This window comes from Borostomias antarcticus, assembly GCF_949987555.1.
Source record: "Borostomias antarcticus genome assembly, chromosome: 3".
Taxonomy (NCBI): Eukaryota; Metazoa; Chordata; class Actinopteri; order Stomiiformes; family Stomiidae; genus Borostomias; species Borostomias antarcticus.
This window is the reverse complement of record NC_140236.1, coordinates 28,486,184-28,500,301: the sequence shown is the minus strand read 5'-3', so window position 1 is coordinate 28,500,301 and position 14,118 is coordinate 28,486,184. Positions and strand designations below refer to the sequence as shown.

At 47.9% G+C, this 14,118-nt stretch overlaps 1 protein-coding gene across 1 annotated transcript in view; it reads left to right on the top strand.

Moving 5' to 3' along the window:
- Nucleotides 1-1,899: 1,899 nt before the first annotated feature.
- Nucleotides 1,900-14,118, top strand: part of obscna (obscurin, cytoskeletal calmodulin and titin-interacting RhoGEF a) — a gene marked incomplete at both ends in the record, with an annotated part of 48,118 nt that continues 35,899 nt past the window's right edge. The window contains 14 exons of the mRNA XM_084436115.1: nt 1,900-1,936; nt 2,120-2,386; nt 2,558-2,719; nt 2,914-3,018; nt 3,140-3,406; nt 4,684-4,953; nt 5,228-5,494; nt 6,015-6,278; nt 7,249-7,515; nt 8,336-8,605; nt 9,084-9,350; nt 12,292-12,558; nt 12,855-13,127; nt 13,638-13,901. Coding sequence (XP_084292241.1) covers nt 1,900-1,936; nt 2,120-2,386; nt 2,558-2,719; nt 2,914-3,018; nt 3,140-3,406; nt 4,684-4,953; nt 5,228-5,494; nt 6,015-6,278; nt 7,249-7,515; nt 8,336-8,605; nt 9,084-9,350; nt 12,292-12,558; nt 12,855-13,127; nt 13,638-13,901 — 3,247 coding nt within the window. The remainder of the gene's footprint in view (nt 1,937-2,119; nt 2,387-2,557; nt 2,720-2,913; nt 3,019-3,139; nt 3,407-4,683; nt 4,954-5,227; nt 5,495-6,014; nt 6,279-7,248; nt 7,516-8,335; nt 8,606-9,083; nt 9,351-12,291; nt 12,559-12,854; nt 13,128-13,637; nt 13,902-14,118) is intronic.

Genomic DNA, 14,118 nt, shown 5'->3' with positions numbered 1-14,118 from the left:
TGGGGAAAAGTGTTTATTAGCCAATGAGATGGATCTTTCATAATTATTGTATGTGCTAATTTGTCTTGATTACAGATCATCCTATATGAACTCATGTTTTCTGTTGCTGTCCTTATAATCTGAAAGATGTTCATGAAAAAAAGTAAAGTAAAAAAAATCACAAACAGTATCACTGACAAATATAGACCAGCAACCGAGGAGAGCAAAAGAGATAGAGAGAGAGCACAGTGGCGAATGACCTGCCAGTGGAATGGGAGCTTAATCGCTTAATCTCTGGCGACCTTTCAACTGTGGCTGCGCTGGAAACCCCTGGGCCCTCTTGGCTTGGACTACTAACCTGGGACTCCTAGCAGGGTGACAAACATCATAAGTCAGCAATGCAGGTGTAGAAGACAGGCCCATAAGTAAAGGTTTGAATTTGGAGAACATTACACTCATTAGATATGAATGCAATTATATTGTAGTGAGAAAATAATCAAAACGGCATGTATCATGTATACAGTTTAAGTGCCTTCTGATATGTGGTGGGATCCAGTGATGCCGGATAGGAATTGCCTCACAGCCGTCAAACAAGGCGCGCATAATGACGGGTCTATTTTGGAGGCGAGTCTGTGAAGAGAGATATGTGAAGAGAGATATGTCAGCTGTTCAGCATTAGGCTTTACCAAAGAAAAAAGAGAACGCGGTTCTGGCCGTGCGCTTCGGGGACTGGGAGGCAGCCCGCTAACCTGGACCTGCGCTCCTCACGCCAGACTTTGCTCTGTTAATCTACGGGGATTTGTGAGAAAGAAGACAAGGCCTGGAGCCCGCTTTTATGATGACAGGCGTTTTGGCGAGCTTTTGGTCCTGGTGAAAGTTTAGTAATTTTGTTGGAATACCGATGTATGGAGAGTACAGTCATTTCTCAGAGCAGCTGACCAAGCCTGAGGTGAGTTAAGCAAAGCAGGTGGTCCAGTCTTGTAGTAGAGTGCTCTTTACATGCAGTATTTCGGGAAAAATGCTGCAGATCTGTTATGAGAACTGTGCCATTACAGTACATTCAAAAAAGTTTGAGTTGAGGTTGGTTTTAAATATTAAATGTATATATAGCCTACAGGACTGTTTATCAAGTCATTTTGGCTGACCTTGAGCTAATCTCATTGTGTTTGTGTATGTAGCTTTAAAGTTTGAAATGGCGGTGTGTGCTTGAATGTAACTGTATTACAAAGACAGCACCACGTGACTGAAATATGACGCGGCTGCAACTTGACGAGGTCTTGGGTGACCCTAAACAACTTAGTTGCACCATCATACCCCCGCCCTGATAATAGTGAGGATCTCATCAAAGTCATTGGTGCATGTGGGTTTGTAACAGGGGTGTAGTGGTCACTAAAGAAGTGGGTATACTGTGGCAGAAATGTTACAGTTTTTACATTAGTGGTGTTTAAAGAAGTGGGTACACTGTGGGTCCATGGATAAAGAGGTGGGTGTTCTCTGTATACCTCTGTATGCCCTCCACTACACCACTGCTATTGCATCACAACAGCCAATCATGTTATTGATAACGTCTTAACCCATTGTTAGGTTATCCAAGCCTACACCTATTCTTATCTCCTTGCAAGTGCATCCATATAGACTCCTATTCATATACTGTATTTCTTATAAACTAACGGTCACACCCTTGTGGATGGGGCAGAACAGCTTCGTCTATATTGGTTGTGCTGAGGTCAGTCTAGTGAGGTGACAAGAGATTTACTATCTTCCTCATCATGAAGCGGCCAGCGAGGATTTGTAAGGGTTGTAAAGTCATGGAAATTGTGTCATTGTAGCCCTAGTTTGCTGTGGAGAAGGACCCATCAAATTATCAGGAGTGAAGTGACTGACCCAGAAGAGTGGACTGGGTCTCCATCCTGTCACACCATGGGGGACAAGTCTGGGGCAAAAGGAATGGCTGCAAGTAAGTCTGCGTGTGTGTGCGTGTGTGTGTGTGTGAGAGAGAGCGTGTGTGTGCGTGAGTGTGCGTGTGTGTGTGTGTGTGTGCATGGGTGTGTGTGCATGAGTGTGTGTGCGTGCGTGCGTGTGAGTGTGCGTGTGTGTGTGTCTGTTTGTTTATGTAACACATCCCCCCTGTGTGCGCCAGTGACGCGCGTCCAGGTCCTGAAGGGTCTGCAGGATGTCCAGGTGAGTGAGGGCGAGAGCTGCGTGTTTGAGGTGACCCTCAACCTGCCGTACATCGAGGGCCTGTGGTCCAAGGACGGGGTACGGCTGAAGTCCAAGCCCACCTGTCGCATCGGCACCAACAGAAAGAGTCACACCCTGGAACTGACGCGGGTCACCGTGGACGACGCCGGCCTGTTCGCCTTCCAGGCTGATGGAGTTCCAAGCTCAGGCAGACTCACGGTCACAGGTTGGCCAGCCACGTGACCGTTCATAGCTCACACTGCACTGTAGTTTAGGGGAGCAGGGGAAACTGTACTGAGTTGTATAATTCACTCTGTCCTTGTCATCTCAGGGATTTGTCTGGACTGAGCGGACACTAACAATAATTGTTCTCTACCCACCTTTGGTTGCCTGGCAGCCAGAGACATCCGGATCCTGAAAGAGCTGGAGGACGCCCACGTCACTGAACACCAGAGTGTGACCTTCCAGTGTGAGGTCAACTTTGAGAACGTGGATGGTCGCTGGTACATAGACAACAGCAGACTCAAACCCGGCGACAACATCAAGATCAGACACCAGGGTGAGCTCAGCATGACACCCAAACAACACTGGACAACTTTTTGAGGCCTACAGAACCTTGATTAATCATATAAAATGCCCTAAACACAAACATTATCAAGCAGTCATACACAGTCATTATGTAGTCTTTATTTGTGATTGTGCGGTCAATGCAGATACTATAGCTAACTGAGCTGTGGTTCTGTTTGAATCCAGGTAAAACTCACACCCTGTGCTTCAAGTCTGTGAGGCCTGAGCATGCTGGGGGATTAAGGTTCACAGCTGACAGAGTCTCCTCCTATGCAACTCTCACAGTAACAGGTGAGCCAAGCAGACGATCAATGCAATCTCTGGCATTTTGGATCAGTAGAACTTATGGAAGGTTCACTGAGTGCTAAAGTTATTTAACAACACTCATACTTGGGCTTTCCCGTCTCCACAGAGCTGCCGGTGCAGATAGTGAAGCCTTTGCGAGTGAAGATAGCCATGTACCGCCACCGGGGGTTGCTGGAGTGCCAGGTCTCCAGGGCCAACGCCCAGGTCAGGTGGTACAAGAACAGGCAGGAGATCCAGCCCAGCAGGAAGCACCAGCTGATCGCCCAAGATGTCTACCGCCAGCTCACCATCGATGACGTGTGCTCATCTGACGAGGACACCTATACGTGCGATGCCGGTGACGATGAGACCTCCTGCCAGCTGCTAGTGGAGGGTGAGAGGATCGTCAGAGATGTTCTCATGTGGTCTCATTGCTAGTTTTATTATTTATTTATTTGACCTTTATTTAACCAGGAAAATGGGAGAGGGTCCTGGCCAAGACAGACAGCAGCACAGAGACACGGTTTCAAAACATAAAACAACAACGAATTACAAAATAAACAAGGAAGGACAGTTTACAACATTCATCATCACTCGAAACATCTGCAGCCAGATGTGGCTGAGTCAAAATTATTTTAAAGCGATCTGAAAGCATCCAATGAAACCAGCTCTGGTGGAAGGGTCAGTGGAGGGTGAGATGATCGTCAGAGCTGTTCTTATGTGGTCTCATTGCTAGTGGAGGGTGAGATGATCATCAAAGCCGTTCTTATGTGGTCTTTTTCTTATTATTGGGGGCGGCTGTAGCTCAGTTGGTAGAGCGGGTCATTCAGTGATCGAAGGGTTAGAGGTTCGAATCCCAGCTCCGACTGTCCACATGTCGAAGTGTCCTTGAGCAAGACACCTAACCCTAAATTGCTCCCAATGAGCAGGTTAGCACCTTGCATGGCAGCTACTGCCATTGGTGTGTGAGTGTGTGTGAATGGGTGAATGAGAGGCCATTGTAAAGCGCTTTGAGTGTCGCTAAGGTGGAAAAACACTATATAAGTGCAGTCCATTTGCCTCTCGCCAGGCCGTCATTATAAATAAGAATTTCTCCTTAACGGACCAGCCTGGTTAAGTTAAGGTCTCATACATAATTCATTACGAAGATACAGATTTTTCAAACACTAGGAGGGAGCCCCCCTCTCTCAGTGGGGACTCTTAGTGATCTCTTAGTCTACTTACACCTGGGTTTGACCCTGACCAACGGCATTGAATACTCAGCTTTCTCCTGGCATACCTGAGCAGTGCTGTAGTTTCAGGGAGGAGGCCAGGGGAGTGTCAGTAGGTCAGAGGTCCTGAGATTGAGCCCAGTGACATGGGAAGTGAGGATGGAAGCAACACTGATGAGTGACTGGATCTAGTTCAATATGTAAGCACTCATGCTCTTGAGATTGCCATTTAACTAGCCTTATTTTGAAGGTAAAAGCTCAACCAATGTGTTTCTTATCTTTCCATAGACCATGCACATCACACATTAAAAGGCCTACTGCACGTGGTGCAAACACATCACATACAGCATACCATATTCTGTATACAAACAGAAAGTGACTTTGCCGTTCAGCGGTACTGATCCAGTGTGTGTCCTGGGGGTCAGTACTGATCCAGTGTGTGTCCTGGGTGTCCATGCAGAGCAGGCCCTCAGCGTGGTCCGCGGGCTGAGTCCGGTGGAGGTGATGGAGCCGGAGCCGGCGCTGTTCCAGGTGGAGACTAACCTGCGGTCGGGGAGGCCCCCCAAGTGGACCCTGGGTGGGGAGGTCCTGGCCAGCGGCCCGGCCGTGCAGATAGACAGGGAGGGCACCCGGCACCGCCTCTGCCTCTCCGCCACAGACAGCTCCATGTCCGGCCCGGTCCAGTTCACCGCCGGCAAGAGCCGCTCCACGGCGCAGCTCACTGTGAAGGGTAAGGTTTAGCAGTTGTTAGGTTTAGTACTGTAGCTGCTCACTGTGAAGGGTAAGGTTTAGCAGTTGTTAGGTTTAGTACTGTAGCTGCTCACTGTGAAGGGTAAGGTTTAGCAGTTGTTAGGTTTAGTACTGTAGCTGCTCACTGTGAAGGGTAAGGCTTAGTAGCCGTTAGGTTTAGTAGCTGGCCGCTACTCTTTAGTGTGGGGTGTACTACTTTTTAAGATCCCAGACTCTTCTGAAATCAACCCTTTATCCACCCTGTTTCGGCCCAGAGCGCCCCCTACAGGTGGTGCAGCCCATGGCAGATGTGGAGGCCAAGGAGAACAGCTCGGTGACCCTTAGCTGTGAGTTCTGCCCCTCCCCCAGGGTGGTGCGCTGGTTTAAGGGTCGCACCGCCCTGAAGACCTCTGGCAAGTACAGCATGAGGAGGAAGAGGAGTCGTGCGGAGCTGTCCATTCAGGGGCTGAGCGGGGTGGACGAGGGGCAGTACCGCTGCCTGGCGGGGGGCGCCCAGAGCACAGCCAAGGTCACTGTGGAAGGTGAGGACAAAATGGCTGACGGGAAACCCAATGTTTTGGGACGGAGGTGTACTGGTTCTGGACATATTTGATTTTAAGATTTATGGTTGTGATTTTAGTTCAGTTTAAACAAATTGTTTTGCATTCTGATGTCAGGTGTTTTAAATATACAATACACGAGTTGATTGTTGATTGTTTTTTAGCCTCTCTTACTCTGAAATGTAATTTAATGTAATGTATTGCTTCATAAATGTTCTTAGCCGGTAGACAAACATACTCCTGGAGCTTGCTCGATCGCCTTGTTGAGAGGGGTCAGGGAAGAATTTTTACAGCTCACTTATCTGGCCCCCGGGTGATTACTGTTTTTTTGCTTCCCTCTGGAATATGTAGAGAGTGGGTCATATGCCCACCTCCCTTGTTCTCTGTAAAGCGCATTGTGTTGCCTCTGGGTATGAAATGTGCTATACAAATAAAGCTTTGATTGATTGATTTGATTGATTGTGTGTACCTGACGTATTCTCCCTCCTCTGACTGGCTGTAGTCCGAAGGTTGAAGATGGTGAAGCACCTGGAGAGTGTGGAGGTGGAGGAGGAGAGCAACGCCACGTTCAGCTGTGAGCTCAACTACGTGGTGGCGAATGTTCAGTGGCTCCTGAACAACAGCCGCCTCTACTCCAGCAAGGTCACCAGGGTTCAGCACATGGGCACCATGCACAGCCTTACCATCAACAGGCTCCGCCCACAGGACAGCAGGGTCACCTTCAGCGCCGGCGTGGTCACAGAGACAGCCTTGCTCAAGGTCAAAGGTCAGACTTGTACAGTATTGTGGTCTTTGTTAGAGACTGGAAGATGGCATTTTCAGAGGTTTTAAATGCCACATTTTTTACTTGCATTAGGAGTACATAACAAGACATCTTGAATTGGATGCTATATTCATAAAAAAGTGTCAATCAAAACCATCAAAGTCATCTATAAAACGACCCTCTCTTTGATTTAGCGACTGATTCTTAGGAGTGAGGTTGCTTTGATTGACTCAACTCAACTCAACACAAACTTTCTTTATAAAGCACATTTAAAATTACTAACATCGACCAAAGTGCTGTTTTGGTACTGAAGGGGAAAAATAAATGACACTTCAAGACACAACAATACCCACAAAGACAACAATACACACACTAGCCTGGGAGTCATACTTGAATTGAAGGCTAGGGAGAAAAAGTAGGTCTTCAATAAAGATTTAAAAACATTGAGGGTCTGGGTGGATCTGATGTGGAGGGGCGAGCTGTTCCAGAGCCTAGGGGCCCAGAGCCTTGACAGCTCCCACCATGGGACCTCAACTACCTTGCTTCTTATCTGTCTGTATATTTGACTAAATTAATTATTGTTGAAAAATTGATACTTTTTGTATGGTGCTTTTTTGTATTTCTAGCAACAATTCTTCTGCTATCATCAAACAAGGGCTAGCTCAGTAACTAACTAGCTAACTAACCTAGGACGGGGAAACAGTGCGAGCAATCAATCCAACAAATCACATCTCAGGATGACCTGATGACATCACATCCTCTTCTGCTCCCACCCATACAAATGTGTGAATGGGAAAGAAGATAAAACATTTAGAAAACTACTCTGACATTTTTGGGAGAAATAATTATTTTACCTTTCAAGGGTCTTTACTTTAAATGATTTAACAAAAGATTTTCAACAGATATACTGTATCAACTGAGGTTAGTGGTGTCCTGTTATCTGACTTGGTGCTGTGTGACCTGTCTCCTGTAGAGCGACCCGCTGTGTTCTTCAGGCCTCTGGAGGACGCTGTGGGGGAGGAGCAAGGAAAGGTCTGCCTACAATGTGAGGCCTCTAAGGAAACAGTCACCCCCGTGTGGAGGAAGGATGGTATGGTCCTGTCCCCTTGTGACAAACATGAACTGCTCCATTTCGGGAGGTCCATGGCCCTAATTGTCCATGGCCTGAGCAAGGAAGATGCAGGCCAGTACAGCTGTGACCTGGGAACCAGCCAGACCAAGGCTAAGGTCACTGTACATGGTTCGTATGGAGGAAAACCTCTCAGTGGTCTGGGCGAAGATGGTCATAAGTTATGACTCATAATTTATATGACTGTATTTGTATATCTAAGTATGTAAGGACTCTACTGAGCACTATGATTGTACTTTGATTACTCACTGTTATTCTGTTTAGATAGATAGATAGATAGATAGATAGATAGATAGATAGATAGATAGATAGATAGATAGATAGATATGGGCTATTGATATAGCTGGTCACTTTACAATAAGGGTACATTGATTTACATTAATCAATCCATTAGTAAACATTGGATGCATGTTTTCATGTATCTTAATTCAGGTAATAGTTCATGTTAGTTTTAGGTATATCTTTAAGTCCAAACTATAATCCGCCCGTAAAGGTGTTAAAAGGGTTGATTGTGTTAGGGGTAAATATTATCAGTGTAATTCCTCCTTATCTTACCACACTATTACAGTATATCAATACTGCCTGAACTATACTGTATAATGCAAGCCATAGAGTAGACCAATAGCCCGAAAAAAACAACACAAATCTTCTTTTCAAATGTTTGGATTTACTTTATAGTAAAGTACAGGTATCTGAACTACAATTCATTCATTAATTACTGAAAGTAATATTAATAATGTGCTCAAAATGGCTAGTAACATATTAATTGTAGTTTAGATAGTTTCCACTTTGCTTTCCTTCTGTTACTACAGTAATTATTATTCATATTAATTAATGTATCATTATTGTAAAGGTAGCACTGTCAATTAGCACACCTACCGTAAGTAGACTGCGAGCAGTCTGTTAGTGCGGACTCTTCTATCACATCCAGACCTGCAGATCACCATGGTCCAGCGCATGAAGACCGTGTCTGTCCTGGAGGGGGAGTGCTGCTCTTTCGAGTGTGTCCTCTCCCATGAGGTCATGGATGAGCCCGCCTGGACCATCAACTGTCAGCCTGTGGTCAGCAACAGCCACGTCCAGCTCACCAGCCAGGGCCCGAGGTACAAGATGACCGTGAGAGACGCCGCGGTGTCTGACGCCGGGGATGTGGTCTTCACCATCAAGGACCTGAGCTGCAGGACCATGCTGTTCGTCAGAGGTGAGAGGTTGGCTCCCAGGTGATGGTGATTTGAGATCCCATGTGATGGGTGTTTGAGATGGCTCCCAGGTGATGGGTGTTTGAGATGGCTCCCAGGTGATGGGTGTTTGAGATGGCTCCCAGGTGATGGGTGTTTGAGATGGCTCCCAGGTGATGGGTGTTTGAGATGGCTCCCAGGTGATGGGTGTTTGAGATGACTAGATAGGATAGGCACCACCATGAGCAATGACTGAATGACTAAAATGCTAAATGACTGAAAAATGACTCAAATTCAATGACATGACTCGAACATGGTTGTTGCACCAAAGCATCCATGATAGTTTTCCTTCCCGAAGTCTCAACATTTCATTATGTCTGTTAGATACCGCAGAGACAGACGATTCTGAATGGAGGATTATGATTTGTAATACAATTTGTACGATAATTTTGTGTCTGTGTGCGTGTGTGTGTGTGTGTTTGCGTCGCGTTTCCCTTCTAGAGAAGGCAGTGCATGTGTTCAGGGACATGCTGAGCGCCAGGGCCACCCCTGGGGAGGACGCCGAGCTGAGCTGCCAGATCACCCGGCCGGCGGCGGTCATCCACTGGCTGAAGGACGGGCGGTACATCCGGGCCGGCCCCAAGTATGACATCAGCGTGGAGCAGCACCTGGTCAAGCTGGTGGTCAGGAACACCAGCGTCAGAGACTCGGGGGAGTACTGCTGTGAGGCCGACGGCATCGCCACCCGCGCCCGGCTGGAGGTCAGAGGTGAGACAGTTCTGCTGTACCGGTGTGTTGGATGACTGTCTGCTGTACCGGTGTGTTGGATGACTGTCTGCTGTACCGGTGTGTTGGATGACTATCTGCTGTACCGGTGTGTTGGATGATGCTGTACTAGTGTGTTGGATGATGCTGTACTGGTGTGTTGGATGATGCTGTACCGGTGTGTTGGATGACTGTCTGCTGTACTGGTGTGTTGGATGATGCTGTACTAGTGTGTTGGATGATGCTGTACTGGTGTGTTGGATGATGCTGTACTGGTGTGTTGGATGACTGTCTGATGTACTGGTGTGTTGGATGATGCTGTACTAGTGTGTTGGATGATGCTGTACTGGTGTGTTGGATGATGCTGTACTGGTGTGTTGGATGATGCTGTACTGGTGTGTTGGATGATGCTGTACTGGTGTGTTGGATGACTGTCTGTTGTACTGGTGTGTTGGATGATGCTGTACTAGTGTGTTGGATGATGCTGTACTGGTGTGTTGGATGATGCTGTACTGGTGTGTTGGATGACTGTCTGTTGTACTGGTGTGTTGGATGATGCTGTACTGTTGTGTTGGATGATGCTGTACTGGTGTGTTGGATGATGTTGTACTGGTGTGTTGGATGACTGTCTGTTGTACTGGTGTGTTGGATGATGCTGTACTGGTGTGTTGGATGATGCTGTACTGGTGTGTTGGATGACTGTCTGTTGTACTGGTGTGTTGGATGATGCTGTACTGGTGTGTTGGATGCTGCTGTACTGGTGTGTTGGATGATGCTGTACTAGTGTGTTGGATGATGCTGTACTGGTGTGTTGGATGATGTTGTACTGGTGTGTTGGATGACTGTCTGTTGTACTGGTGTGTTGGATGACTGTCTGTTGTACTGGTGTGTTGGATGATGCTGTACTGGTGTGTTGGATGATGCTGTACTGGTGTGTTGGATGACTGTCTGTTGTACTGGTGTGTTGGATGATGCTGTACTGTTGTGTTGGATGATGCTGTACTGGTGTGTTGGATGATGTTGTACGGGTGTGTTGGATGACTGTCTGTTGTACTGGTGTGTTGGATGATGCTGTACTGGTGTGTTGGATGATGCTGTACTGGTGTGTTGGATGACTGTCTGTTGTACTGGTGTGTTGGATGATGCTGTACTGGTGAGTTGGATGATGCTGTACTGGTGTGTTGGATGATGCTGTACTGGTGTGTTGGATGATGCTGTACTGGTGTGTTGGATGCTGCTGTACTGGTGTTTTGGATGATGTTGTACTGGTGTGTTGGATGATGCTGTACTGGTGTTTTGGATGATGTTGTACTGGTGTGTTGGATGATGCTGTACTGGTGTGTTGGATGCTGCTGTACTAGTGTGTTGGATGATGTTGTACTGGTGTGTTGGATGACTGTCTGTTGTACTGGTGTGTTGGATGATGCTGTACTGGTGAGTTGGATGATGCTGTACTGGTGTGTTGGATGATGCTGTACTGGTGTGTTGGATGATGCTGTACTGGTGTGTTGGATGATGCTGTACTGGTGTGTTGGATGATGCTGTACTGGTGTGTTGGATGCTGCTGTACTGGTGTGTTGGATGATGCTGTACTGGTGTGTTGGATGATGCTGTACTGGTGTGTTGGATGATGCTGTACTGGTGTGTTGGATGATGCTGTACTAGTGTGTTGGATGATGCTGTACTAGTGTGTTGGATGATGCTGTACTGGTGTGTTGGATGCTGCTGTACTGGTGTGTTGGATGACTGTCTGTTGTACTGGTGTGTTGGATGATGCTGTACTGGTGTGTTGGATGACTGTCTGTTGTACTGGTGTGTTGGATGATGCTGTACTGGTGTTGGCTGCTGCTGTACTGGTGTGTTGGATGATGCTGTACTGGTGTGTTGGATGATGCTGTACTGGTGTGTTGGATGATGCTGTACTGGTGTGTTGGATGATGCTGTACTGGTGTGTTAGATGCTGCTGTACTGGTGTGTTGGATGATGCTGTACTGGTGTGTTGGATGATGCTGTACTGGTGTGTTGGATGATGCTGTACTGGTGTGTTGGATGATGCTGTACTGGTGTGTTGGATGATGCTGTACTGGTGTGTTGGATGATGCTGTACTGGTGTGTTGGATGCAACTGGTGAGTCCTTATCAGATCTGGATGAGTTCCATTCACACAGCATGATGGGCCGGTAAGTGAATGGAAGACTCATAGATTTAGACTCATAGACTTGTTGAAGAGGTGTATTCTAGTACAGGACATGGCAGTATGCCACCTTACGTTTATGCCACCTTACTTTATAACACTAGCAGCTACTTTTACACTGTTTTATGTTACCCAATATCATGTTGCAAAATTAGATATTCCTATTCCATTTTGGACAAAAAAAAGGAAGAGAAAAAGGAAAAATAAAAAATGTTCATGTGCTTAAATTAAACGAAAAATTTTACATTTATCTTGTTTTGGAACCAAACTCTTTGTCTAGTCGTGCTGCTGCATCAAAACCCCCGAGTCCATGCAGTGGTGTCTCTGACTGTCTGTGATCGCTCCCTCTCTAACTGCTCTGTGTGACCGCTCCCTCTCTGACGGTTGTGTGACCGCTCCCTCTCTGACGGTTGTGTGACCGCTCCCTCTCTAACTGCTCTGTGTGACCGCTCCCTCTCTGACGGTTGTGTGACCGCTCCCTCTCTGACGGTTGTGTGACCGCTCCCTCTCTGACTGTTGTGTGACCGCTCCCTCTCTGACGGTTGTGTGACCGCTCCCTCTCTGACTGTCTGTGACCGCTCCCTCTCTGACAGTTGTGTGACCGCTCCCTCTCTGACTGTTGTGTGACCGCTCCCTCTCTGACTGTCTGTGACCGCTCCCTCTCTGACGGTTGTGTGACCGCTCCCTCTCTGACGGTTGTGTGACCGCTCCCTCTCTGACAGTTGTGTGACCGCTCCCTCCCGCCTTGCAGAGCTGCAGCACACGTTTGCGCGGGAGCTGCGAGACACGCTGGCGGACGAGAGGGCCAGGGTGACCCTGGAGTGTGAGACCAGGCGTCCGGCCAAGCGCGTGACCTGGACCAAGGGCATGATGGAGCTGAGGGCAGGCAGGAAGTACGCCATGAAGCAGAAGGGCGTGGTCCTGTCCCTCACCATCAGCGGTCTGGAGAGAGGCGACGCCGACGTGTACACGTGTGACGTGGGCACCATGCAGAGCAGAGCGCTGCTGTTCGTGCAGGGTGAGGACCAGCACACAGAGATGGACAGAGGTCCAGATGGAACAGTTCAAGCTCAAGTTTCCCCTTCTATGCTGATTTTGGGAGGGATAAACTGATCTGAAATCAGTACTTTACAGGGAAATTTACCTTTGAGTTGCTTTGAACATAACAAATAACAGTATGGATTGTATAGAAAATACAACCGCTAACTTTGATAAAGTAAAACTAGATAGTAGCAGGACTCTGCCCCCAGTGGTTGGGATGGTATCTGCAGCTGCGGTTTGATGTTTGACAGGAAGTGTCCTTTGCTCCCGTAGGTCAGAAAGTGCTGATCCTGGACGAGCTGGAGGACGTGGCGTGTCTGGAGGGGGACACGGTCACGTTCCGCTGTCGGATCTGTCCCAGCGACTACAGCGGCGTCAAGTGGTATCTGGACGAGACGCTGCTCTACACCAACGAGCTCAACGAGATCCACGTGGTCCCGGGGGGCTACCACACCCTCACCTTCAGACAACTGGCGCGCAAAGACACAGGAACCATCTCCTTTGAGGCTGGGGATAAGAGGTCCTACGCTTCACTGCTAGTTAGAGGTAGCGCCCTCGTGTGCTTATCATAATAGAAGTACAGTACTGTATATATTATGTTATTGCCATTACGCAAGGCTGGCTCTAGGGCTTAGGGGGCCCCAAACGGGATTCTGAACTGATTTGGCGTACTGTATGGGGTCTGCGTGTAGGTTGTGCCGGCGCTGTAAGGGGCGGCTGTAGCTCAGTTGGTAGAGTGGGTCGTTCAATGATCGAAGGGTCAGTGGTTCGAATCCCAGCTCCGACTGTCCACATGTCGAAGTGTCCTTGAGCGAGACGCCTAACCCCAAATTGCTCCCAATGAGCAGGTTAGCACCTTGCATGGCAGCTACCGCCATTGGTGTGTGAGTGTGTGTGTGAATGGGTGAATGAGAGGCCATTGTAAAGCGCTTTGAGTGCCGCTAAGGTGGAAAAGCGCTATATAAGTGCAGTCCATTTACCATTTGTATGTAAAGTACACACAGAATGAGTTCATGAATCTGTCTACAGTACTTTTCGTTGTTTTTATGCCTAAAGAGCGACGCCCCACCATAACCAAACCCTTGGAGGACTGCGAGGCCATCGAGGGAGGCGGTTTGGTGTTGTCATGTGTGACCTCAAAGCCGTGCCACATCCTGTGGTACAAAGATGGCTGCCTGATGTGGCACTCGTCTAAACACTATGCCAGTCGTTCTGGCACCGAGGCCCGGCTCACCATCAGGGAGGTCAGAGGTGACGACGCAGGGGTGTACGAGTGCAGCGCAGGCTCTGTCACCACCAAGGCCACTGTGACGGTCAAAGGTAGGAGCAAGAACTCTGACCCCGTCCTTATCTCATGGCTGAACTAGTCACACCCAAGAGGTGTCAAGGTTATGAAGCTTGATTCATAACCAGATTTTTCTGCTCACTTTAGTGTCCCTTATCTGGCATTTGGCTTATTCACTATACTTGACTGCCGTCTGTACACTATCTAGGTTCATTCCTGTTACATATTCAAGAAAATCCTGCCATCGAGCAT